Below are 27,730 nucleotides of genomic sequence, written 5' to 3' on the forward strand. Positions count from 1 at the left end.
CGTCGACAGTGCTACTTCTCGGGATGGCTTCTGGAACCGCCCGATTCAAGCTTTGCGCTGCCCTGCAGCTTGTGCAGTACGAGGACCTACTGGGGTTAGAAAGCAAGACTCACGTCGGCGCACAGCTGCCCTTAATTCTTCTTCTTCTTCTTCTTCTCCTCAAGTAATATGGCACATACCCACGTGGGGGGATTGGCCAAGGTATAGGGTAGAATGCCAATGAAGCATTTGCGCAGGGAAGGAAACGTCAGAAGACTGAATCCATATAAAAAAAAAATTGGGAAAAATAAAATGAATTCAAGAGGTATGAGTCATCCGGAATAGAATCAATCTAGCCTTTTTTGGACATGCGAAAGAATTTTGTGTATAGCTAACAGGATAATCGATTAGTTGCACTTATGTAATCGTGAAGGTAGCCGCATACACTGCTTAACGGGAATCCCTTGGCACTCGCACCGAACGATAGAAGAACTGTAAGAGACAGAGGCAGTCCTAGTCTCGAAAGAGGAACCTCCAGATATTGCTTTCTCTGAACCGCGAACCGCCGGCAAGAGAGGAGAAAATGATCGATTGATTCAACTTGCCCACATGATACACAAAGGTTTGTCGCAGCGAACCCGCACCTGCATAAGTACAAGTTTAAGTGAGGGATTCTACATCGCAGGAGCGTCATGGACACTTCACAAAGCCTTGACTTACACCACCGGATATTCCATGGGTACTTTAGGTGTTGAAAGTCCACGGTATTCAGCAACGGATCACTCAAAGTGGCTGAAATATGTTGGAACCGCTGCGCGGTGCACTCAAGCTGAGTTGTAAGATCTTCGCTTAATCCTGCTGATGTGTTCCCAATGCCAACAATGAGTCCCTGAGACTGAGCGGGCGACATTCCTGGAAGTTTCTAGCGGCTAGTGCGGTGAAGGCAGTTAGGGGGATGTGTGCCCCGTGGCGCAAAGAACCTCTTCTGCGTTGCCTTGTGAGACGGTAAAGAATACGGGGAGGTCTGTGCGCCTTTTGAGTACATAAGCTGTTGCTCGGTGTACATGCAGGTTGTTTCACAATGTCCGTGGTGGAGCCCCAACCGGGCCGCCAGTGCCGGTCGGTGTCCTTCGGCGATGGCAAGCGGCGTGTCATCGCCACCGACCTGGACCCCGAGGTGGAGCCGCTCACGCTGAAGACTTCCGTGGGCAGGCCCCCAACACCCCGGCCGCGGCGAACCGGCGCAACACCTCTTCGTCGCCCAACGGCCAGTGCGACGAGTTGGGCGATGGCTGCTCGCGACACCCCAGCGCAGCCTCGGAGGTGGGTGTCGCTGCCGCCGCCTCTTCCCTGCTGATGGAAATGGAGGTGTGCACGGGAGGCTGTTATATAAATTGGAGGATGTCACTAATTATATGCGCTCTGTAACAGGGCCATAGTTCGGCTCTGCTGTCGATTTTAACGTGGTCGCGATAAAAAGAGCTATTGTCGCCGCGCCATCGTTGACCATAACCGAAAAATCCACGAAAAGTCCCCCTGAGAAGCAACGTACGAGGTAGGTGGGCCACGCGGGTCACGTGACCTTGTGGCTTCATCACAACCGGCCCACCGAATTGTGAGAAACGCGCACCGTGGCAGGTGGCAGTTGAATCAAACATTTGTCCCGTGAGATTGCTGGGAAGGGCAACCTTGATCGCACAATTCGCACCGGTGGCAGAACCATTGCGACAGTAGTGGTATGATGACTTCCGAAGATCTGTTTTCCTGCCCCACTTGTTGTTGATGCGCGGTTCAGTGCGAAACCTTGTCCCCTGGAAGGTCTATGGGAAGAATGTGGTCTTCCATCTGTTATCACTGCATATATATGCTGGCAGGAATCCTCTTGTTGCGTATGACTGAAGCGTTCCCATGTGTCTTCATTCAGTGAGCTAGCGCGCCCCACCGTGACGAGAATAAGCGCCTTGAGACATCACACGCTGGCGGCTCCTCTGCGCAGGTATTGGCGATGGCCATGCACGAGCCGTACCCGGGCCGTCAGTGGCGGTCGGTGACCTTCGACGATGCCAAGCGGCGTGTCATCGCCACCGACCAGGATGCGGAGGTGGACACGCTGAATATGAAGTGCACCGTGGGAAGGCTCCCGACTCTCCGGCCGTCGCGAACCGACTGCTGTTGAAACTCCGTTTTCTTTTCATATTTATCCTGTGTATTTGTGTCATTTTTTAAATACGCTTCGCGAGACAAAACACAGGCACCTCACGATTGTTTATGGCCGGCAGCGGCTCCCCTCGGGCGACGGGACTCTGGGAACCCGAGGGAGAGGGCCAAAGGTTGAGACAAGCGGAGAGCTCCTCCGTCTGGAGGGGCAAGGGAAAAGGACAGAACGAGCGGGGAGCCCCAGCGATGAGCATGCAATTTATCGCTCTTGCTCCCCTCCTAATGAACAGTTTGTTTCTTGCAATTAACTAATTTACGTAAGCGATAACAATCTACTGTCATCAGAAACGAACTAAATCAGTCGGTTTCTACAACTGTACACCACCCCTTCGTCGACCGACGGCCAGTACTACGAGTTGCGCGAGGGCTCCTCGCGGCCACCCAGGGCAGTCGCGGAGGCGGGCGCCCTTACAATAATTTCTTTACACAATCCACAGACTGTCTATAGACATTAGTCTAAGAAGTCTGTAGACTGTCTATAGACAAATCCATTAGACCAATCTAAATACAATCTATAGATTTTTCGCCATACAATTTTAGTAGACTTTTGTTGTCTATAGACAGTCCATAAACAAATGTATAGGTCCATAGACAGTCTATAGACACAGGTCTATAGACAGTCTTTAGAAAATTTATAGATTTATGGCCATACACTTCCTACAGACTTCTGTCCATAGACCGTCTATAGACAAACGTCGTCTACTGATAATAGACACAGGTCTATAGGCAGTCTATAGATGATCTATAGACTTAGGCCATACACTTCCTGTAGATTTCTGTCTGTAGACGAAAATCTACTGGTCCAGTAGACATAGGTCTATAGACTGTCTATAGACATTCTACAGTTATATGGCCTGGCAATGCTGTAGATATCTGTCTATAGACAGTCTATAGAGCTCTGTCTAAAAAATCTTAATTGACCATTGTCTGTAGGCTGCCTACAGACAGTCTACAACTGTTCAAAAAGGTCACCACACGGTCTCCACAAATGACATGACGATCAATATACTTACAATTTATTTTATTTCCAAGCTATGCAGGCAAGGAATATGCAATACATGCACCACATAAAAATAAATGCTGAAAGTAATAGTCCGAATATAGTTTCCTCAGAAGCAATCTTGCGACCTGTTGTCTGCAGTCAGTCATCTGGGCATGTTGACCTGTACAGTGGAAGAAAAAAAAAATAAGAGGAACTGAAAAAAAATTCCCACTACATCTCTACAAATGTGGTTTAAAACACAACGCATATATATCCTGGCTATCCCATTCAAGAAAGCTAGTCATGTTTTGGTTTGGTTTTATGTGGTCCAAAAACCCAAGGTGACTCAGGCCATGAGAGGCGCCGTAAGGAAAGGTTGTGGAGTAATTTCGGCCACCTGCGGTTTCTTGCCGTGCACTGACATTGCATAGAACACAGGCCTCTAGCATTTTGCCTCTATCAAAACGCGACAGGCTAGACCAGGATCGAACCTGCATCATCCAGGTTGTAGTAGTAGTACAGTTTATTTGGGACAAAAAATATACAAAATTTGTCCTGGGTGAGAAGGCAAATGGCATTTTTGCCTGATGAGGCCATCCCACCCCTGACAGCAGTGGCAACCACTATGGGCATATTCGAACACATTTGCAGTAGAGTACATCGTACAACAACCAATATGTATGCAAGCACACAAAACAAAACAAATGGACAACCCTGAGGACTGTGTGCATGCTTCTGTATATGGAAAAAAAAAGATTTACAGATTCCCAAATACAATTTACACGTACAACACACAAATGTGTTCCATGACACAAAAGAAATTCTTTGACTTATTATTCCATTAGGTACATATGTCTTAGTGTTCTCTTTAGGTAGTGATGGGTAGATTGGTAAAAATTGAAAGATGGCTGGATATTGATTCAATAAATTTGCTATTTGCATACATAATCTCACATCACCATAGTTGGTGGGTGATCGGGGCACCTGTATTTTATCTTCCTTAAGGAGATGTGGAGTGTGTTTCTTTTTGTACTGAACCTCAATATTTGAACGGTGTAACATATACTGGTGCACGATTTCCAGAAATAACTTATATTTGAATAGCTTACTGATCTCTAGTATGTCATAGATCTTAAAGCATGGCAAGCAATGTTCTATTTTTGGTATTTTCGAATACCACATATTGAGCTCTTTTGCAGAGGGTGCAGCTAATCAAGGTTTCTATGTGTTGTGTCTGACGATACCAGGGAGCAGTATGTTAAACGTGAATGAAAGAGAGCATAGTAAGTTTATTGCTTCACTGGCAACCTGCTTAATATGCCAAAAACACGTGAAGTTCAATTCGGAGAGCTTCTGTGTGCGAATTCCAGAGAAACATTTCATGAATAATAACATCTAGAAAGCAAATCCTCTTAGACTGGTTGATAATGTTATTCCGGAACTTCAATTTGAACTCACTATCTTTTTGCTACTTTTAGACTTGAAAATCAGGTATTCCATCTTGTTTATCTTTAGGTCTAGTTTATTAAAGGTTGACTAAATGTCTAAATAGTGAAGCCATTCATTTGCTTCCCTGTAAACGAAGCTTTCAATGCAACCTGAAAAAAAAATACATTAGTGTCATCTGCATGTAATACCAATTCAGAGCAGCCTGGGGTGTTTACAATATCACTCATATATATCAAGAATAATATGGGGCCTAGAATGGATCCCTATGGAACTCCGTATTTAATAGTGCCTCAATCGGATTTGGTGCTCTTTATTATGGTGTATTTTTCCCTGCAAATTAAACAGCTTTCCATCAGGGCATGTGCTGTACCTTGGATTCCATAGAACGTTAGCTTTATTAATAATATATCATGATGGACAGAATCAAAGGTTTTCCTGAAATCAAGAAAGAAACCCAAAGTAAGCTTTCCTTTCTTAATGTTGTCAAGAATTTTCTGTTTAATATAAAGTAAAGCAGTTTCAGTTGCCTTATTCTTTCTGAATCCAATCTGCTTGTTTACTATCAAGTTATGCAGAGTGAGGAAATCAACAATTCTTTTGTTCATTATGTGTTCAGCAACTTTTGAAAAGACTGAAAGCACTGACATTGCTCTATAGTTGTTCGTCTTCAAAAGCACCACCTTTATGAATAGCTGGAACATGCGGAAGCTTCATTTGGTTTGGAAACATCCCTACTTGAAGTATGCAGTTGCATATATGCGTAAGGACTGGAGTTATCAGTGCGGCTACAACTTCACGGGGGAAACTTTCACATCATCGTAGGCTGATGCGCAGTTGTCCCTCAGCGTCATGATTATGTTAAGGACTTTTTCGGCTCAAGTTGGAGTGAGAAATACAACTTGAGGACATTGAACATTCATATATTTTTCACATGATAATGTACCATGAATATCATTTGAGGCACCAACTTCTACAAAGTGCATGTTGAAAAGGTTTGCAATGTTTTCGTCAGTTCAGCCCTGTGTAGCATAGCGGTAATGTCGTCTTGTGTAATAGCCTTAACTTGCAGCTTTTCTAAAATCTCTTTTTTTTTGCTTAGCGAGTCCTCATCCTGGGTTTCAGTCAATATATGAAGCTCTAGGGTTAGACAGCGACTACGCCACTCCAAATCATCTAGGTCCGGCTTCAGCTGAGTTATATCACTACCTACGTTGTTAGATTCCAGCCCTTCAACTCACTTCTTTAGTAGTTTTGTTGTTTTTTCTTGAACAGTCAGGTGGTTCTGAAAGTCGTCAAACTTATCAGAGAGCAACTGCATTTGCGTCTCAAATGCATCAAACTTTTTTGACAAAGGCAAAAGAGCATCAAGCTTCGTTTCAGTCTGTAGTAATCTGAGTATCACATCGGAATCATGCTGCGGATTTTCTGTGGTGCTTGTGCCGTTGTGGTTGCCTCGACAAGAGTCACATTTCCATTCTTTCTTTTTGGCTTCGTGCTTACCATTGAAAGATTCTTCTGTTATTCCCACACATGCACCATGATGCAAAGATGCTATCAGTGAGTGGAAGACGGACGGCAAGCACAACAACGAGCTATAGTATGCTCAGATCTTGTACAAAAAACTCATCCACTTAGGGGCAGCGACGACATAAAAGGAAAACAAAATCACATTCAGTGAGGCATAATTATGCACAAACCTGCACAAAGGCAGAGACGGTTACATGATGCTCGCAGTTACGGTCACCACTGCCAAGTGAGGTCCCAGTGGAAGTAATCTTCTTTTATAGCCCACAGTGAACCGTTGATGCTGTGCCGGATTTCCGTGTAACACCGACGACCACGCCTTCCTGGTCCGCTGCTCGAAACTACCGTCCGTCTTCAGGGCACGTGCGATGACCAGTGAGATGTACGGCTGCACAGTGGGTAATCTGCACAAAGGCAGAGACTGTTATGTGATGCTCGCAGTTATCCTCGCTACTTTGCAGTGGTGACGATAACTTGACGTAGCTTTACATAACATAACTGACGACTTGGCATAACTTGAGCACCTGAAGAACACGATAACCACTGAGCCATCACGCCGGATTCATCATTTCAGTAAATATGCATGACAAATTCTATGTGGCTGTCATAAAACATTGTAACCAATATCCACATTCCGTGCAGCACTCTACCTCTACACTAAATAGCTACTGCGAATACTGACCTCTGTATGCATTCCCTTTACATTAATTGGAATAGAATACTTAGAAAACTTGTGCCACTTATCATTGACTTGCTACGAGCTGTTGAGAATGCTGCTCCATAAAACGTACATTCAGTGCTCCTTGCAAAACAATCCCAGCTGGAGAATATTCAAGCATTTATTCTTATACCCGCTATTGAACAAGCGCTTCAAAATACCCTGCATGAAGCCTGGTACGTACGCCGATACTGAAACAGGCACAAGCCATGCAAAACCTACCAGGCAGACTGCGAACCAGTTCACCACGGTTTTGCGCCCACAACTTGAAACACTAAGACGAAACAGCATACTCATACACCAGAGTGGGCTCTTTGGAACAAGTGGGTTACAGCACTTCCATGCCGTGCTGATTATGCAGAAAAACTCAAACAGCACATAGTGGCTGCAGCAGCGCCATTTCAGAACCATACGTGAGCTTCAGACGACAAGCTCATTATTGTAATGATGAAATACCATCTCAAATTGAGTTTTTACTTCAAGTGCAGCCTGGACAGAGCAGTAAAAAGGAGACACTTGCATGCAGGTACCCTAACCTAACGCTGATAGAAAAATCAACGAAAGCAACGAACACGCTCAAAGTAAGAATTATTTCATTGAAACAATTAACGTGTTCATCAAAAGGCGCAGCCATAATAAAACAGCGCGAGCAGAATTGCATTCGCGGCGCAAATAAGCGGCAAGTTACATTGGCGTTTTTGTAATGTAGCAGTGTGAGATCAGAAACGGATACTTTGCCTCTCGCACAATTGGTACTGGAGAAATTTGTGCACGCGTAAACGGGGTTTATGGACGAGCCTCTCGGAACGAAATGTAAGCCATCTCTTGTCGAGGCGACCTTTACTCAGCTTTCGAAATGAATTGCCCGCAGGCCAGCGGCGGCGGCCAACCGCTCGGATAACAGGGATGGACGAATCCATACGTGTGCAACGAAAGGGGAGACGGGATGCAGCTCGTAGGTTCTTCGCGGTGTTTGTACACGCTCGCCATTTGCGCCGGCAACCACTTTTATTTCAACCATCACTCTATTAGCATTCCTCCACCGCTCCGTCACTACATCTTTGACAAACGCCTCGAGCTCTAGTCAATAGCGTTACAAAACATATTTGGTGAAACGTCGCTGCCCACGACGCGCACCGAGTGAGCGGCTACAACAAACAAGCAATTAATGCACACCTCTCAATGAACAGCACTCCATGGTCCCGACAGGCGATAACACAAAGAATAAAAAATAAATGTAATCCACCTCTGAACTTGATTGTGCGTTTGCGAAGATGCCAAGTAAATCGTGCTCACACGGCTCTAACGCATAGCTTCATTTCGGCCTTCACTCACGGGCTAAGCGATATTTCTGGCTGTGCACCTACCTTTCAGCACGGAAAAGCCAGTAGAGAGCTCGCGAGGATGTATTACCGTCCCGGGTTTCGCACCGAGTGCCTTTCCGCGCGCCAGGAAAGACAGCGGCACAGACGTAAGCGCATTATTCGAGAACATGGCGGCTGCCGCTGCTCACACAAACGTGCTTAGAAACGTGGATAGGAAGTTTGTCGCTGCGCACATAATCTGCTCTGCACACACAGCACTGCTTAGAGTGGCTAAGGAGACCGGATGAATAAAAATAATCGTGTAGACTTACCGTAAGTGGACGATTAAGTTGAATTTAAATCTAAACTTAATCCACGAGAGACAACGCGGCCGACGCCGACACACCGGCGTACACAGTCGTTTGCTTCCCGGATGATTTTCCGCCGCCTACGGGCAAAATGGAAAAAAAGTGAAACAGAAACCAATTTCACGGTCATGTCTATATTGGTTGCACTCTTGCCAAGTGTAGCTTGCTCTAGCATCCAAGAACACAAAGGGCCATTGGTTTAAAGCATAAATTCTCCACTCGCGCTTTAAGAACCTTATTACTTTCGCGAAAACTGAAACCTTACAACTTTGTCCATGCGCGCCGCATCTCCCATCGAGTAGTATGTGGCGCCCTTTTCAAATAATTATAATGGTGCATAGCATAACGTCTTTGCACGGATCGTCTGCATTCTGCCTTTTCTGACGAATTAAATGTTTTCCCAATCCAATAACGTCTTTTTGGCGTGTGCTCGTGTTTGGAAAACCGGTATGGACAACAGCGTGTTATCGCCTCCGATGCAGCAGGTGTACGGCGAAGAACGAAAATATACTGGGTTTCTGATTGCTGAGTCGCAGCACTTTTTCACGTGAATGCAAACTGCAAAAGTATAAATGGCATATCTTAATTCCGCAGAGAACCATGATCTTTGAGTCTCTTCTAATCATGTTTCTGAGAGATGGGCACATCCTTGAATTCTCACCCCCGTTATTCCTCCTTATTTTACAGGAGGTTTTAAGGAGAAATAAATGTAGTCACTGATGAAATGCTTCTTAATTTATGCGCGTTGGACAGTAACGATAGAACGATGTAATCGTACATTCTCGAGCGATTCCTTTAAGGGAGAGTGTGTTCGTTTGATGTAGTACAGTTTGCAGCAGCCTTACTTCAGAAATGGGTGCCTTTCCTCGCTCTACCTGTCAGCATTAAAGATTATTGAATTATATTCTCAATATACGTCGCGGTTTAAGGAAAATTAGCTCTTCAAAGCTTCTAAAAACAATATACATGAAGATATTGCATTGCCGTTGGACAATATTTTTTTTATCCCTGAAATAGCAAAGGAAGCGGAGGACTTTGACAATAGTTGCGGTCACCCGATGCAGTTTGGTTCGTGGGGGTTTAACGTCCCAAGCCAACGCAGGGAATGAGGGATGCCGTAGTGAAGGGCTCCGGAAATTTCGACCGCCTGGGGTTCTTTAACGTGCACTGACATCGCACACTACACGGGCCTCAGGAATTTCGCCTCCATCGAAATTCGACCGCCGCGGCTGGAAACGAATCCGCGTCTTTCGGGTCAGCAGCCGAGCGCCATAACCACTTAACCACCGCGGCGGCCCGATGCAGTTCTACTCAGCATGCAGTGCGAAAAGAAATGGATATTTTATGGACTTAGTCGAAAGGCAGTGTATACATTGTTAGATAAAATTAGGATTGTTATAAACAATAGGCAATAGGTCTATAGACAATAGTCTATACGTAGTCTAAAGATTGTCTATAGACAATAGGAAATTAAGGCGGTTGAGAGATTTTGGTCTATAAATTGTCTATAGGTCGTCTATAGACAAATGGCTGCTAAGCCGGTTATAGACTAGTCTATAGATGGTTTATAGATTGTCTATAAGCAAAAGGAAATTATGGCGGTTATAGGCATTAGTCTATAGATGGTGTATAGATTGTCTATGGAGAAAAGGAAATAAGGCAGGTATCGACTTTAGTCTGTAGAAAATCTATTGACTGCCTATAGACAAAGGAAAATTATGTTTACTATAGACTTTGGTCTATAAATGGTCTATAGACTTTTTATGCACAAAAGGAAATGAGGCAGTTATAGGCTTCAATCTATAGATAATCTATTGACCGTCTATAGACAAAGAAAACTTGTCTGTTACAGACTAGTCTACAGATATTCTATGGACCATCTATAGACAGAACAAAATTAAGGCGGTTATAGACTTTACTCTATAGATAGTATATTGACCACTTATAGACGGAAGGAGATTAAGGTTGTTATACACTTTAGTCTATAGATAATCTATTGACTGAATATAGAGAAAGGAAAATTGTCTGTTATGGACTTGAGTCTATAGATGATCTATAGACATTCTATGGACAAAAGGAAGTAAGGCAGTTATAGACTTCAGTCTATACATAATCTATTGACCGTCTGTAGACAAAGGAAAATTATATTTGGTATAGAATTTAGTTTATAGATAGTCTATGGACCATCTATAGATAGAAGGAAATTGATGCGGTTATAGACTTCAGTCTATAAGTAGTCTATTGAGCATCTATAGACAAAAGGAAATTAGGAAGGTTATAGACTTTTGTCTATTGAGCATCTATACAGTGTCTATTGAAAACAATAGTCTAAAGGGCGTCTAGAGTGTCTATAAAGATCTATAGACAGTCTATAGAACATTTTCATAAGGGCGTCTCGTTCGCCGCCACCGCCAAACAGCCTGCATGTGTATCCATCTCTAATTGTAAATAATACTTGATGCCAGCAGGCACGCTGTCGCAATAAAAACAAAAGCCGGCCATGAGGAGCTCGCCTCTGTAGGTGCGGAAGACTGAGCGCGACGAAACGCACTCAGAGAAAAGAAAGGAGGAAAACAGTAAAGTCATTTCATTCTGTCGAGGAGGAGGAGAAAACTTTATTCTAGTCTGCGGCTTTGTGGCATCTTCAGAGATGTTCTATCCTTGGGTGTGTACCAAGGAGTCTCCTCTGTCGAGCTCGGCCAGTTCTAATCAATGGTCGGTTGCCCTCAGTCCAGGACTCCCCTGGCCACTGCCGCCCATTGATCTCGCTGTACCAGACCTTGTTGGTCTTCACAGCGGTCGCTGGAAAGCAGTTTCTCCCATTGGTCCGCACTCGGGTTTTGTATTTTGGGGACCACGTCTATGTTTTGGCATCTGTTGAAGTTTCCTGTACCACTCCACCATAATGGGGTGATTGACTAAAGGTAGACTCAGGGCATCAAAAAAAAAGCGTGGTACACGTGTGAATATGGTGAGTACGGGAATTATTTCTCCTTTTCGTCCACTTGAGTGCAGCCATACGGCTACAAATGGGAGCTAGTAGGGAATTTTAGCTTCGCGTAGACGGACACCGGTTTACCGGACGCCGGCTGCGCACGCGGAGTGCGCCGCCTAACCGCACCGCTGTGACTGCGTGCGCGTGTGCATCTAGCGGCCTCTAATAATGCGACAGCATCAGCTGTAACCACACCAAAATCCCGGGAATATCTGGTGTCAGGAAAGTCGCTGATTGGTTGAGGGAGCTCACGTGACTTTGTGATGTCATCACAACAGACCACCAGGTTGTGAGCAACCTAGGAAGAGAATCGAAATCAAAATTAAAAAAAATGTGATATATGGGAATGTCAGCACCGTCTCAGCATAGGGATACCTGCTACTGCTTCTTGCAGTGCGAATATCGCAGATGATGGGCCGACAATTGCAAAGAAACTGACGCAATCACGCACAAAAGTTGCAAAAGAAGCGACAATTGTGAAATATAATGCTGTCACATACCGCTCTTTAGGTGAGTGAGGCGTCACCGTAGCTTCTTGCTTTAGTTTATAACCGTGTGGCTTGCTGGAGAGGAATAATAACGAGTGATCATTAATGCGGCAGAAGTGACATATGTGCTATCATGAGACTCTAACCTACCCCTTGAGACAGGAGACAATAACGAATATAAAGAAAAACAGAACGGGAGAACGACTCATTCAAAGGCGAACTTCATCTAACTTCATTCGCTGAGAAGCCAGAAGATATAACGAAAACCAAAACATGCGCAGAAGCAAGCCCGCACACAATCAACAAGACCGTTCAAGATACGAAATCTCGGTCCTAAAAAGGGTTACAAAGATATCACTAAAACAATCTCTTCCTATCTTTCTTACATGATCTGGTAGGGCCAGAATTGCACATGTCGATAACGTGGCAAAGAGCAACCTCTACGCATTTAATCCCATAATCATCTTGATCAGTCCGACCACGTTCACTGCAGGACAAAGGGCACTCCCATATCTCTTAACCCTGGCTTGTGTCAGCCACTGTCACCTTATTCCCGCAAACTTGTTAATCTCGTCCGCCCACCCAACTTTCCGTCGCCTCCTGCTACGCCTGACTTCTCTTGGAATCCTGTACGTCACCCTCAAGGACCATCGGTTATCTTGACTTGGCATTACCCTGGCCAGGCCAATTTCTTCTTTTAATTTCGGTTAGGTAATCATTAGACTGCGTTTATTCCCTCACCCGTTCTGCTCATTTCCTGTCTCTTAACTACACCTATCATTACACCTGTCCCTTTTCTTTTAATAGCTCGCTGCGATGTCCTCAGTTTAAGTTGAACCCTTTTCGCTAGCCTTGACGTTCCTGCTTCATAAGAGGGTACAGATATAATATATTACGGATACAATACAGATATATTAGTAAACTGCCATTCGTGATTTGATAGTTCCTGCGAAATGCGCTAAATTCCATTCTTATTTTTCTTGTTATTTGTCTATTGCGCTGACGGTGGGTGATGGTGGTGTTGAAGTCTGAGCAGAAAAGAAGGAAAGAAATGGGAAAAAAGATTTTATATATTTTTGATACTTCGACTTCTTCATCCATTCCTTTATTGCCGCCTTTTCTTCTTCTTTATACCGCACAGCTCAGGAGAAATGTGAGAGCATTGATGCCTATAGGAACAGGGACCGCGAAGGAATCATTCCAATAAATATCAATAGATTTTTCCATCGTTACTGAGGCTCCAGAATAAATTTTGTGCTCTGGTGTCAACTGAAGGCCCCGGGGCTAAAAGGGGCTAATTAAGGGTCCGCTGCCTATTCTAGCCTGGTCTCATTCCGTGTGTCTATCGGCGACATGCTAAAGCTATCACCATCACTCGAGTGGGCGCGAGCTCGGCTGTGGTGGGCTGCTCGAGGCGCGCCGTAGCGAACATCAGCGCGTGGAGCAGCGGCGGTCCGGTCACGAGAGGACCGTTGGTCATCGGCAGGAGCCCGAGCATTCCACGGTCAAAGGCAGACACTCGCTACTCGTCTACACGGCTCACCTGGTCAACACATGGCTGGAGAACGTAAGTGGCGATGCACCGCTAGGCAGACCAGCATTTGAGCGAGCCGTACTCCTATAGATGGCCGCCGATGGCCAGACGCGTTACGATCGCGGGGAGGGGCTCTCGCCAGACGTCGACAGTGCTACTTCTCGGGATGGCTTCTGGAACCGCCCGATTCAAGCTTTGCGCTGCCCTGCAGCTTGTGCAGTACGAGGACCTACTGGGGTTAGAAAGCAAGACTCACGTCGGCGCACAGCTGCCCTTAATTGCTGCGCGGTGCACTCAAGCTGAGTTGTAAGATCTTCGCTTAATCCTGCTGATGTGTTCCCAATGCCAACAATGAGTCCCTGAGACTGAGCGGGCGACATTCCTGGAAGTTTCTAGCGGCTAGTGCGGTGAAGGCAGTTAGGGGGATGTGTGCCCCGTGGCGCAAAGAACCTCTTCTGCGTTGCCTTGTGAGACGGTAAAGAATACGGGGAGGTCTGTGCGCCTTTTGAGTACATAAGCTGTTGCTCGGTGTACATGCAGGTTGTTTCACAATGTCCGTGGTGGAGCCCCAACCGGGCCGCCAGTGCCGGTCGGTGTCCTTCGGCGATGGCAAGCGGCGTGTCATCGCCACCGACCTGGACCCCGAGGTGGAGCCGCTCACGCTGAAGACTTCCGTGGGCAGGCCCCCAACACCCCGGCCGCGGCGAACCGGCGCAACACCTCTTCGTCGCCCAACGGCCAGTGCGACGAGTTGGGCGATGGCTGCTCGCGACACCCCAGCGCAGCCTCGGAGGTGGGTGTCGCTGCCGCCGCCTCTTCCCTGCTGATGGAAATGGAGGTGTGCACGGGAGGCTGGTATATAAATTGGAGGATGTCACTAATTATATGCGCTCTGTAACAGGGCCATAGTTCGGCTCTGCTGTCGATTTTAACGTGGTCGCGATAAAAAGAGCTATTGTCGCCGCGGCATCGTTGACCATAACCGAAAAATCCACGAAAAGTCCCCCTGAGAAGCAACGTACGAGGTAGGTGGGCCACGCGGGTCACGTGACCTTGTGGCTTCATCACAACCGGCCCACCGGATTGTGAGAAACGCGCACCGTGGCAGGTGGCAGTTGAATCAAACATTTGTCCCGTGAGATTGCTGGGAAGGGCAACCTTGATCGCACAATTCGCACCGGTGGCAGAACCATTGCGACAGTAGTGGTATGATGACTTCCGAAGATCTGTTTTCCTGCCCCACTTGTTGTTGATGCGGGGTTCAGTGCGAAACCTTGTCCCCTGGAAGGTCTATGGGAAGAATGTGGTCTTCCATCTGTTATCACTGCATATATATGCTGGCAGGAATCCTCTTGTTGCGTATGTCTGAAGCGTTCCCATGTGTCTTCATTCAGTGAGCTAGCGCGCCCCACCGTGACGAGAATAAGCGAGTTGAGACATCACACGCTGGCGGCTCCTCTGCGCAGGTATTGGCGATGGCCATGCACGAGCCGTACCCGGGCCGTCAGTGGCGGTCGGTGACCTTCGACGATGCCAAGCGGCGTGTCATCGCCACCGACCAGGATGCGGAGGTGGACACGCTGAATATGAAGTGCACCGTGGGAAGGCTCCCGACACTCCGGCCGTCGCGAACCGACTGCTGTTGAAACTCCGTTTTCTTTTCATATTTATCCTGTGTATTTGTGTCATTTTTTAAATACGCTTCGCGAGACAAAACACAGGCACCTCCCGATTGTTTATGGCCGGCAGCGGCTCCCCTCGGGCGACGGGACTCTGGGAACCCGAGGGAGAGGGCCAAAGGTTGAGACAAGCGGAGAGCTCCTCCGTCTGGAGTGGCAAGGGAAAAGGACAGAACGAGCGGGGAGCCCCAGCGATGAGCATGCAATTTATCGCTCTTGCTCCCCTCCTAATGAACAGTTTGTTTCTTGCAATAAAATAATTTACGTAAGCGATAACAATCTACTGTCATCAGAAACGAACTAAATCAGTCGGTTTCTACAACTGTACACCACCCCTTCGTCGACCGACGGCCAGCACTACGAGTTGCGCGAGGGCTCCTCGCGGCCACCCAGGGCAGTCGCGGAGGCGGGCGCCCTTACAATAATTTCTTTACACAATCCACAGAGTGTCTATAGACTTTAGTCTAAGAAGTCTGTAGACTGTCTACAGACAAATCCATTAGACCATTCTAAATACAATCTATAGATTTTTCGCCATACAATTTTAGTAGGCTTTTGTTGTCTATAGACAGTCCATAAACAAATGTATAGGTCCATAGACAGTCTTTAGACACAGGTCTATAGAGTCTTTAGAAAATTTATAGATTTATGGCCATACACTTCCTACAGACTTCTGTCCATAGACCGTCTATAGACAAACGTCGTCTACTGATAATAGACACAGGTCTATAGGCAGTCTATAGATGATCTATAGACTTAGGCCATACACTTCCTGTAGATTTCTGTCTGTAGACGAAAATCTACTGGTCCAGTAGACATAGGTCTATAGACTGTCTATAGACATTCTACAGTTATATGGCCTGGCAATGCTGTAGATATCTGTCTATAGACAGTCTATAGAGCTCTGTCTAAAAAATCTTAATTGACCATTGTCTGTAGGCTGCCTACAGACAGTCTACAACTGTTCAAAGAGGTCACCACACGGTCTTCACAAATGACATGACGATCAATATACTTACAATTTATTTTATTTCCAAGCTATGCAGGCAAGGAATATGCAATACATGCACCACATAAAAATAAATGCTGAAAGTAATAGTCCGAATATAGTTTCCTCAGAAGCAATCTTGCGACCTGTTGTCTGCAGTCAGTCATCCGGGCATGTTGACCTGTACAGTGGAAGAAAAAAAAAGAGGAACTGAAAAAAAAATTCCCACTCCATTTCTACAAATGTGCTTTAAAACACAAGGCATATATATCCTGGCTATCCCATTCAAGAAAGCTAGTCATGTTTTGGTTTGGTTTTATGTGGTCCAAAAACCCAAGGTGACTCAGGCCATGAGAGGCGCCGTAGTGAAAGGTTGTGGAGTAATATCGGCCACCTGCGGTTTCTTGCCGTGCACTGACATTGCATAGAACACAGGCCTCTAGCATTTTGCCTCTATCAAAACGCGACAGGCTAGACCAGGATCGAACCTGCATCATCCAGGTTGTAGTAGTAGTACAGTTTATTTGGGACAAAAAATATACAAAATTTGTCCTGGGTGAGAAGGCAAATGGCATTTTTGCCTGATGAGGCCATCCCACCCCTGACAGCAGTGGCAACCACTATAGGCATATTCGAACACATTTGCAGTAGAGTACATCGTACAACATCCAATATGTATGTAAGCACACAAAACAAAACAAGTGGACAACCCTGAGGACTGTGTGCATGCTTCTGTATATGAAAAAAAAAGATTTACAGATTCCCAAATACAATTTACACGTACAACACACAAATGTGTTCCATGACACAAAAGAAATTCTTTGACTTATTATTCCATTAGGTACATATGTCTTAGTGTTTTCTTTAGGTAGTGATGGGTAGATTGGTAAAAATTGAAAGATGGCTGGATATTGATTCAATAAATTTGCTATTTGCATACATAATCTCACATCACCATAGTTGGTGGGTGATCAGGGCACCTGTATTTTATCTTCCTTAAGGAGATGTGGAGTGTGTTTCTTTTTGTACTGAACCTCAATATTTGAACGGTGTAACATATACTGGTGCACGATTTCCAGAAATAACTTATATTTGAATAGCTTACTGATCTCTAGTATGTCATAGATTTTAAAGCATGGCAAGCAATGTTCTATTTTTGGTATTTTCGAATACCACATATTGAGCTCTTTTGCAGAGGGTGCAGCTAATCAAGGTTTCTATGTGTTGTGTCTGACGATACCAGGGAGCAGTATGTTAAACGTGAATGAAAGAGAGCATAGTAAGTTTATTGCTTCACTGGCAACCTGCTTAATATGCCAAAAACACGTGAAGTTCAATTCGGAGAGCTTCTGTGTGCGAATTCCAGAGAAACATTTCATGAATAATAACATCTAGAAAGCAAATCCTCTTAGACTGGTTGATAATGTTAATCCGGAACTTCAATTTGAACTCACTATCTTTTTTGCTACTTTTAGACTTGAAAATCAGGTATTCCATCTTGTTTATCTTTAGGTCTAGTTTATTAAACGTTGACTAAAAGTCTAAATAGTGAAGCCATTCATTTGCTTCCCTGTAAACGAAGCTTTCAATGCAACCTGAAAAAAAATACATTAGTGTCATCTGCATGTAATACCATTTCAGAGGAGCCTGGGGTGTTTACAATATCACTCATATATATCAAGAATAATATGGGGCATAGAATGGATCCCTATGGAACTCCGTATTTAATAGTGCCTCAATCGGATTTGGTGCTCTTTATTATGGTGTATTTTTCCCTGCAAATTAAACAGCTTTCCATCAGGGCATGTGTTGTACCTTGGATTCCATAGAACGGTAGCTTTATTAATAATATATCATGATGGACAGAATGAAAGGTTTTCCTGAAATCAAGAAAGAAACCCAAAGTAAGCTTTCCTTTCTTAATGTTGTCACGAATTTTCTGTTTAATATAAAGTAAAGCAGTTTCAGTTGCCTTATTCTTTCTGAATCCAAACTGCTTGTTTACTATCAAGTTATGCAGAGTGAGGAAATCAACAATTCTTTTGTTCATTATGTGTTCAGCAACTTTTGAAAAGACTGAAAGCACTGACATTGGTCTATAGTTGTTCGTCTTCAAAAGCACCACCTTTATGAATAGCTGGAACATGCGGAAGCTTCATTTGGTTTGGAAACATCCCTACTTGAAGTATGCAGTTGCATATATGCGTAAGGACTGGAGTTATCAGTGCGGCTACAACTTCACGGGGGAAACTTTCACATCATCGTAGGCTGATGCACAGTTGTCCTTCAGCGTCATGATTATGTTGAGGACTTTTTCGGCTCAAGTTGGAGTGAGAAGTACAACTTGAGGACATTGAACATTCATATATTGTTCGCATGATAATGTACCATGAATATCATTTGAGGCACCAACTTCTACAAAGTGCATGTTGAAAAGGTTTGTAATGTTTTCGTCAGTTCAGCCCTGTGTAGCATAGCGGTAATGTCGTCTTGTGTAATAGCCTTAACTTGCAGCTTTTCTAAAATCTCATTTTTTTTGCTTAGCAAGTCCTCATCCTGGGTTTCAGTCAATATATGAAGCTCTAGGGTTAGACAGCGACTACGCCACTCCAAATCATCTAGTTCCGGCTTCAGCTGAGTTATATCAATACCTACGTTGTTAGATTCCTGCCCTTCAACTCACTTCGTTAGTAGTTTTGTTGTTTTTTCTTGAACAGTCAGGTGGTTTTGAAAGTCGTCAAACTTATCAGAGAGCAACTGCATTTGCGTCTCAAATGCATCAAATTTTTTGACAAAGGCAAAAGAGCATCAAGCTTCGTTTCAGTCTGTAGTAATCTGAGTATCACATCGGAATCATGCTGCGGATTTTCTGTGGTGCTTGTGCCGTTGTGGTTGTCTCGACAAGAGTCACATTTCCATGCTTTCTTTTTGGCTTTGTGCTTACCATTGAAAGATTCTTCTGTTATTCCCGCACATGCACCATGATGAAAATTAATTTTGCACTCCGAGCATGATGCAAAGATGCTATCAGTGAGTGGAAGACGGACGGTAAGCACAACAACGAGCTATAGTATGCTCAGATCTTGTACAAAAAACTCATCCACTTAGGGGCAGCGACGACATAAAAGGAAAACAAAATCACATTCAGTGAGGCATAATTATGCACAAACCTGCACAAAGGCAGAGACGGTTACATGATGCTCGCAGTTACGGTCACCACTGCCAAGTGAGGTCCCAGTGGAAGTATCTTCTTTTATAGCCCACAGTGAACCGTTGATGCTGTGCCGGATTTCCGTGTAACACCGACGACCACGCCTTCCTGGTCCGCTGCTCGAAACTACCGTCCGTCTTCAGGGCACGTGCGATGACCAGTGAGGTGTACGGCTGCACAGTGGGTAATCTGCACAAAGGCAGAGACTGTTATGTGATGCTCGCAGTTATCGTCGCTACTTTGCAGTGGTGACGATAACTTGACGTAGCTTTACATAACATAACTGACGACTTGGCATAACTTGAGCACCTGAAGAACACGATAACCACTGAGCCATCACGCCGGATTCATCATTTCAGTAAATATGCATGACAAATTCTATGTGGCTGTCATAAAACATTGTAACCAATATCCACATTCCGTGCAGCACTCTACCTCTACACTAAATAGCTACTGCGAATACTGACCTCTGTATGCATTCCCTTTACATTAATTGGAATAGAATACTTAGAAAACGTGTGCCACTTATCATTGACTTGCTACGAGCTGTTGAGAATGCTGCTCCATAAAACGTACATTCAGTGCTCCTTGCAAAAGAATCCCAACTGGAGAATATTCAAGCATTTATTCTTATACCCGCTATTGAACAAGCGCTTCAAAATACCCTGCATGAAGCCTGGTACGTACGCCGATACTGAAACGGGCACAAGCCATGAAAAACCTACCAGGCAGACTGCGAACCAGTTCACCACGGTTTTGCGCCGACAACTTGAAACACTAAGACGAAACAGCATACTCATACACCAGAGTGCGCTCTTTGGAACAAGTGGGTTACAGCGCTTCCATGCCGTGCTGATTATGCAGAAAAACTCAAACAGCACATAGTGGCTGCAACAGCGCCATTTCAGAACCATACGTGAGCTTCAGACGACAAGCTCATTATTGTAATGATGAAATACCATCTCAAATTGAGTTTTTACTTCAAGTGCAGCCTGGACAGAGCAGTAAAAAGGCGACACTTGCATGCAGGTACCCTAACCTAACGCTGATAGAAAAATCAACGAAAGCAACGAACACGCTCAAGGAAAGAATTATTTCATTGAAACAATTAACGTGTTCATAAAAAGGCGCAGCCATAATAAAACAGCGCGAGCAGAATTGCATTCGCGGCGCAAATAAGCGCCAAGTTACATTGGCGTTTTTGTAATGTAGCAGTGTGAGATCAGAAACGCATACTCTGCCTCTCGCGCAATTGGTACTGGAGAAATTTGTGCGCGCGCGTACGCGGGGTTCATGAACGAGCCTCTCGGAGCGAAATGTAAGCCATCTCTTGTCGAGGCGACCTTTACTCAGCTTTCGAAATGAATTGCCCGCAGGCCAGCGGCGGCGGCCAACCGCTCGGATAACAGGGATGGACGAATCCATACGTGTGCAACGAAAGGGGAGACGTGATGCAGCTCGTAGGTTCTTCGCGGTGTTTGTACACACTCGCGATTTGCGCCGGCAACCACTTTTATTTCAACCTTCACGCTATTAGCATTCCTCCACCGCCGCTTCACTACATCTTTGACAAACGCCTCGAGCTCTAGTCAATAGCGTTACAAAACATATTTGGTGAAACGTCGCTGCCCACGACGCGCACCGAGTGAGCGGCTACAACAAACAAGCAATGCACACCTCTCAATGAACAGCACTCCATGGTCCCGACAGGCGATAACACAAAGAATAAAAAATAAATGTAATCCACCTCTGAACTTTATTGTGCGTTTGCGCAGATGCCAAGAAAATCGTGCTCACACGGCTCTAACGCATAGTTTCATTTCGGCCTTCACTCACGGGCTAAGCGATATTTCTGGCTGTGCACCTACCTTTCAACACGGAAAAGCCAGTAGAGAGCTCGCGAGGAGGGCTTACCGTCCCGGGTTTCGCACCGAGTGCCTTTCCGCGCGTCAGGAAAGACATAGCGGCACAGACGTAAGCGCATTATTCGAGAACATGGCGGCTGCCGCTGCTCACACAAACGTGCTTACAAACGTGGATAGGAAGTTTGTCGCTGCGCACATAATCTGCTCTGCACACACAGCACTGCTTAGAGTGGCTAAGGAGACCGGATGAATAAAAATAATCGTGTAGACTTACCGTAAGTGGACGATTAAGTTGAATTTCAATCAAAACTTAATCCACGAGAGATAACGCCGCCGACGCCGACACACCGGCGCACACAGTTGTTTGCTGCCCGGATGATTTTCCGCCGCCTCCGGGCAAAATGGGTAAAAAGTGAAACCGAAACCAATTTCACGGTAATGTCTGTATTGTTCGCACTCTTGCCAAGTGTAGCTTGCTCTAGCATCCAAGAACACAAAGGGCCATTGGTTTAAAGCATAAACTCTCTACTCGCGCTTTAAAAACCTTATTACTTTCGCGAAAACCGAAACCTTGCAACTTTGTCCATGCGCGCCGCATCTCCCATCGAATAGTATGTGGCGCCCTTTTCAAATAATTATAATGGTGCATAGCATAACGTCTGTGCACGGATCGTCTGCATTCTGCCTTTTCTGACGAATTAAATGTTTTCCAATCCAATAACGTCTTTTTGGCGTGTGCTCGTGATTGGAAAACCGGTATGGACAACAGCGTGTTATCGCCTCCGATGCAGCAGGTGTACGGCGAAGAACGAAAATATACTGGGTTTCTGATTGTTGAGTCGCAGCACTTTTTCACGTGAATGCAAACTGCAAAGGTATAAATGGCATATCTTAATTCCGCAGAGAACCATGATCTTTGAGTCTCTTCTAATCATGTTTCTGAGAGATGGGCACATCCTTGAATTCTCACCCCCGTTATTCCCCCTTATTTTACAGGAGGTTTTAAGGAGAAATAAATGTACAGTCACTGATGAAATGCTTCTTAATTTATGCGCGTTGGACAGTAATGATTGCACGATGTAATGGTATATTCTTGAGCGATCCGTTTAAGGGAGAGTGTGTTCGTTTGATGTAGTACAGTCTGCAGCACCCTTACTTCAGAAATGGGTGCCTTTCCTAGCTCTACCTGTCAGCATTAAAGATTATTGAATAATATTCACAATATGCGTCGCGGTTTAAGGAAAATTTGCTCTTCAAAGCTTCTAAAAACAATACACAGGAATGTATTGCATTGCCGTTGGACAATATTTTTTTATCCCTGATATAGCAAAGGAAGCGGAGGACTCTCACAATAGTTGCGGTCACCCGATGCAGTTTGGTTCGTGGGGGTTTAACGTCCCAACCCAACTCAGGGAATGAGGGATGCCGTAGTGAAGGGCTCCGGAAATTTCGACCGCCTGGGGTTCTTTAACGTGCACTGACATCGCACACTACACCGGCCTCAGGAATTTCGCCTCCATCGAAATTCGACCGCCGCGGCTGGCAACGAATCCGCGTCTTTCGGGTCAGCATCCGAGCGCCATAACCACTTAACCGCTGCGGCGGCCCGATGCAGTTCTACTCAGCATGCAGTGCGAAAAGAAATGGATATTTTATGGACTTAGTCGAAAGGCAGTGTATACATTGTTACGTAAAATTATGATTGTGTAATGGGACCTACAGGCGCAGCGCAGCGAAGAAGGGGACGAGTTCAAGCGGGACAACGAAGAAGCAGACGAACTGCAGCTGGGTTTTTCGAACGACGCCTGTGAGTGTGCCCGTCGTGTCGCCGGTCAACCAAGACCAACCGACCTGTGCTTCAAATAAACGCCTTGACACTTGGGGGAGGTGCCTCGGTTCCCGTCCCGGTCCTCATCCTGGAACTTCGAAGTGGAACGCTCCTCGTCTCCGCCACCATGCCGGAAGGTCCGAGTGAACCATCGCAGCCCATCCCTGCCACCGTACTCTGTCACGGGGTGCAGCGCCAGCGTGACCCTTCTCCATTTAGTGGCACCGATGACCAAGACGTCGACGATTGGCTGGCCTCCTATGAGCGCATCAGCACTTACAATCAGTGGGACGATTCCGTGAAACTTAGCAACGTCCTCTTCTAACTAACGGACGTTGCCAACCTATGGTTTCGCAACCATGAGGCCGATCTTCCCACCTGGTCGTCCTTTAAAACGAGCTTCGCCGACGTTTTCGGCCGCCCCGCCGTCCGGAAGCTTCGCGCCGAGCAACGTCTTCGTGCTCGATCTCAGCTCCCTTCCGAGACGTTCACAAGCTACATCGAGGATATCGTTGACCTGTGCAAGCGTGTCAACCCCTCCATGTCCGAAGGGGATAAAGTCAACCACATACTTAAAGGCATAGCCGATGACGCTTTCCAGATGCTGCTGGCGAAGAACCCCACCTCCGTCGCTACCGTCATCCAGCTGTGCCAAAGCTTCGACGAACTCCGCAAGCAACGCGCATCTACGCGGCAGTCCGGCGCGCCTGCGGGGGGTCTTGCTGGCTTGGCCCTTGGTGGCTCGTCTGCTGAGCAGTCCCTGTTCATGCAGCAAGTTAAAGACTTCATCCGCGAAGAGATCGCTCGCCAGCTTTCTCTGCTGCATCACATTCCCGACCCCGTCTGCCCTCCGCACGACCTGGCGCCATCTCTCACGCCCACTATCCGTCGTGCTATTGAGGAGCAGGTCGCTGCAGTTCTGCCATCCAGTCCCCCACCTCCTCCTGTGGCAGCGCCGCTCACCTATGCTGAAGCAGTCACCGGTACACGGCGCTCGCCCACCTCTGCCGCCTACCCTAGCAGCCCGGCCTTTTATGCTCCACCGCCGTCTATACCCCCGCCGCAGGTCCCGGTTCGTCGACCCCGCCGAAACCCTACGAACCCCTGGCGTACCGAGGACAATCGACCGATATGCTATTCCTGCGGTCTTCCGGGCCATGTCGCACGCTTTTGCCGTCAGCGATCTCCTCGTTCTGGCGATTTCATGCGCAATTTCCGCTACGATTCCGGGCCGCCCTTGCCTAATGTCTCCTCTGCCTCCTCTACACATCGCTCCCAGTACCCTACTCGCCGCTCGCCTTCCCCTCGTCGACGTTCCATTTCTCCGATGCTCCGCCGCCCGGACCCTCTCCCAGAGGAAAACTGACTGCCGCAGTTCAGGGGGCAAGAACTGTGTGTTTTGCCAACTTTTTAAGTCCTCCGTGTTCTCCTGCTAACGTGATTGAGGTGTCTGTTGAAGGCGTCCCCGTTCTCGCGCTCGTCGACACGGGTGCTGCAGTGTCAGTAATTAGTGATGCTCTTCGCCGCAAACTTCGTAAGGTGACAACGCCGCTGTCTGACTTTTCACTACGTACGGCCACCTCTCAGCGCATCCACCCCATCGCAGCCTGCACGGTCCGCGTTTCTATCTACGACGTCGCCTTTACCATCGAGTTTGTTGTGCTGACCGCCTGCTCTCACGATGTCATCCTCGGCTGCGATTTCCTCTCGACCCACCGTGCAGTGATTGATTGTGCCCGTGCGGAACTTGAGCTTTCTTCCCTGTGTGATGTTTCGTTGTGTGACCTACCTGTGCGCTCCGCTAAGCTTCTTGTAGCTGCCGACACCGACATACCTCCCTCCTTTTCCGCCCTCGTTCCGCTCCGCCCCGACTCTTTCCTCAGCGGCCCTGTTCTTTTCACACCTACCGCAGCAGCCGCTCGCCATCAGCGCCTCCTCATTCCATTCGCCGTTGTCTCGATTTCCGATGGCCACTGCGCCATCTATGTCACCAACCCATTTTCTTGCCCGTCGTTTGTTCTTCGCGGCGAATGCCTCGGCTCTATTGAAGAACTGGACCCTGCTCTTGCTTCCGAGTTCTCCGATACCCGTGCCTGTTCCCCAGTTACTGCCTTAGCCTGTTGTGCGACAGCGCCCGATCCGATTTCCATCGACGTCTTTCGTCGTAACATCGCTCCCGACCTTCCGTCCGCTTACCGTGACCAAATTTTGGAACTTCTCTTCCGCTTCCGCAACTCTTTCGACCTTTCCCAGCCCTCCTTGGGGCGCGCATTGGCCGTCTCTCACACAATTGACACTGGTACCCACGCTCCCTTGCGTCAGCGACCGTACCGAGTCTCGCCGAGCGAGCGCCGCGTCATCCGTGACAATGTTGACGACATGCTTCGGCGCGGCATAATACAGCCTTCTCACAGCCCTTGGGCCTCTCCTGTTGTCTTGGTGACGAAAAAAGATGGCTCCATCAGGTTCTGTGTGGACTACCGCCGTCTCAACAAGATCACACGCAAGGATGTTTATCCTCTACCCCGAATCGACGACGCACTGGATTGCTTGCAGGGAGCCCAGTATTTTTCATCCCTCGACTTACGCTCCGGCTACTGGCAGGTCCCGATGGCAGCGAACGACAGGCCGAAAACCGCTTTCGTCACCCCAGACGGCTTGTATGAGTTCAATGTGATGCCATTCGGCCTCTGCAATGCTCCAGCCACATTCGAAAGGATGATGGACACTATTCTCAGTGGCCTCAAATGGGAAACTTGTCTGTGTTACCTAGATGACATTGTCGTTTTTTCCAAAGATTTTCCTTCCCATCTGCACCGCCTTCAGCGCGTACTCACTAGCCTTACTGACGCCGGCCTCCAACTAAACTTGAAAAAATGTTACTTCGGTGCAACGCAGCTCACAATATTAGGCCATGTCATCTCCAAAGACGGCGTTCTTCCTGACCCTGCCAAACTTCGCGCCGTCGCTGACTTCCCCAAACCAACCACCTTAAAAGAACTTCGCAGTTTTATAGGCTTATGCTCATATTTTCGCCGCTTCATCCGAAATTTCGCCAGTGTCATCGCCCCTTTAACGCAGCTTCTTGCCGGCAGCCCGAACCTTTCGTCTTGGTCCCCCGCCTGCGATACCGCGTTCAGCACTTTACGCCGCCTGCTGGTCTCTCCCCCCATCCTTCGCCATTTTGATCCCGCCTGTCTGACAGAAGTTCACACTGACGCGAGCGGTGTGGGCTTGGGCGCAGTTCTTGCCCAGCGAAAGCCTGGGTATCCGGAATACGTCGTTGCTTACGCCAGCCGCGCCCTCACCAAGGCGGAATCAAACTATTCTGTCACAGAAAAAGAATGTCTCGCCATCATTTGAGCAATTGCCAAGTTCCGCCCTTACATTTACGGCCGGCCCTTCTATGTCGTAACAGACCACCACGCCCTATGCTGGCTATCCTCCCTCAAAGATCCTTCTGGCCGACTCGCCCGCTGGGATTTACGTCTCCAGGAGTTTGATATACACGTCATGTATCGCTCCGGCCGCAAGCACTCGGACGCCGACGCCCTTTCTCGTTCACCACTCCCATGCGAGTCAACCTCTGCCCTCGTCTGTGCCTACGAATTCTCTTCGTTCAACATCCCTGATATGCTCTCCGAACAACTGAAGGATCCTTGGATCACCTCGCTGCTAAACTTCCTGAACACTCCCTCGCCGCATCATTCGACCCGGATCCTTCGCCGCCAAGCCCACCACTTCGCCGTTCGTGATGGCCTCTTATACCGCCGTAATTACCTCCCCGACGGCCGGAAGTGGCTGTTGGTCATCCCTCGACACCTCCGTGCTACAATCTGTGCCTCTTTTCACGCCGCTCCACAATGCGGCCACGCCGGTGTACTGAAAACATAAGCTCGCCTTCGTCAGCGATTCTACTGGCGAGGTATGTACCGCTACATACGTCAGTATATTCGGTCATGCACCGCCTGCCAACGTCGCAAGAAACCTCCCCACTCCGCCGCCGCTCCTTTGCAGCCGTTACCTTGCCCTGGCCGTCCCTTTGACCGCGTCAGCATTGATCTTAATGGCCCGCTTCCAACTACTTCGGCTAATAATCGGTGGATCATCGTTGCCGTTGACCATCTCACCCGTTACGTCGAAACGTCGGCTCTCAAATATGTTACCGCAAACGATGTCGCTCACTTCATTCTACACAGTCTTGTTCTTCGTCACGGCGCCCCGAAAGAACTTCTAAGTGACCGCGGCCGTGTTTTTCTCTCGGACGCCGTCGAGGCCCTGCTCAAGCAATGCCAAATCGTTCATCGCTACACCAGCGCCTATCACCCCCAGACCAACGGCATGACTGAGCGGTTCAACCGCACTTTGAGTGAAATGCTTGCCATGTACGTTGACACCGCCCACTCCAACTGGGATCAAGTGCTCCCGTTCGTCACGTACGCGTATAACACAGCTACTCAGACAACAACGGGGTTTTCTCCTTTCTTCCTCTTATATGGCCGGGAGCCTATATCCACCATGGACACCATCCTTCCTTATCACCCTGACCCTTCCGAGACCACCTTACTCTCCGAAGCTCACCTGTATGCCGAAGAATGCCG

The 27,730-nt window shown here is 47.1% G+C and overlaps 2 protein-coding genes and 1 long non-coding RNA gene across 4 annotated transcripts; 2 read left to right on the top strand and 1 right to left on the bottom strand.

Annotated features, from left to right (window-relative positions):
• Positions 1-23: 23 nt before the first annotated feature.
• LOC144098551 (uncharacterized) lies at positions 24-2,155 on the top strand. The gene is made up of 3 exons (XM_077631325.1): positions 24-94; positions 1,050-1,302; positions 1,976-2,155. Exons 1-3 carry the CDS (start codon positions 24-26, stop codon positions 2,153-2,155), a joined length of 504 nt encoding a protein of 167 aa, XP_077487451.1.
• A 1,076-nt stretch (positions 2,156-3,231) lies between these two features.
• On the bottom strand, positions 3,232-21,661 carry LOC144133040 (uncharacterized). 2 transcript variants are annotated; one of them, XR_013314970.1, is made up of 3 exons: positions 21,576-21,661; positions 6,325-6,555; positions 3,232-3,359 (listed from the first exon to the last, which is right to left on the bottom strand). It is a non-coding gene; the product is annotated as an uncharacterized LOC144133040 (long non-coding RNA). The 2 variants fall into 2 exon arrangements; XR_013314971.1 differs by lacking the exons at positions 3,232-3,359; positions 6,325-6,555 and adding exons at positions 16,279-16,406; positions 19,396-19,625.
• On the top strand, positions 11,192-15,367 carry LOC144115736 (uncharacterized). Its single transcript, XM_077650230.1, has 4 exons — positions 11,192-11,206; positions 13,347-13,591; positions 14,099-14,351; positions 15,025-15,367. The coding sequence occupies exons 1-4, from the start codon at positions 11,192-11,194 to the stop codon at positions 15,202-15,204; spliced, it is 693 nt and encodes a 230-aa protein (XP_077506356.1). The 3' UTR covers positions 15,205-15,367.
• Positions 21,662-27,730: the final 6,069 nt, after the last annotated feature.

The sequence above is a fragment of the Amblyomma americanum genome, chromosome 1 (genome assembly GCF_052857255.1).
Source record: "Amblyomma americanum isolate KBUSLIRL-KWMA chromosome 1, ASM5285725v1, whole genome shotgun sequence".
NCBI classification, from domain to species: Eukaryota; Metazoa; Arthropoda; class Arachnida; order Ixodida; family Ixodidae; genus Amblyomma; species Amblyomma americanum.

Excerpts from the sequence above, each read along its gene's own strand:
- LOC144098551 (XM_077631325.1), top strand. The coding sequence starts at position 24 with ATGGCTTCTGGAACCGCCCGATTCAAGCTTTGCGCTGCCCTGCAGCTT. Across the intron at positions 95-1,049 it reads CAGTACGAGGACCTACTGGG|GTTGTTTCACAATGTCCGTG; the intron begins GTTAGAAAGCAA and ends GTGTACATGCAG. Across the intron at positions 1,303-1,975 it reads ACCCCAGCGCAGCCTCGGAG|GTATTGGCGATGGCCATGCA; the intron begins GTGGGTGTCGCT and ends TCCTCTGCGCAG.
- LOC144115736 (XM_077650230.1), top strand. Across the intron at positions 13,592-14,098 it reads TCAACACATGGCTGGAGAAC|GTTGTTTCACAATGTCCGTG; the intron begins GTAAGTGGCGAT and ends GTGTACATGCAG. Across the intron at positions 14,352-15,024 it reads ACCCCAGCGCAGCCTCGGAG|GTATTGGCGATGGCCATGCA; the intron begins GTGGGTGTCGCT and ends TCCTCTGCGCAG.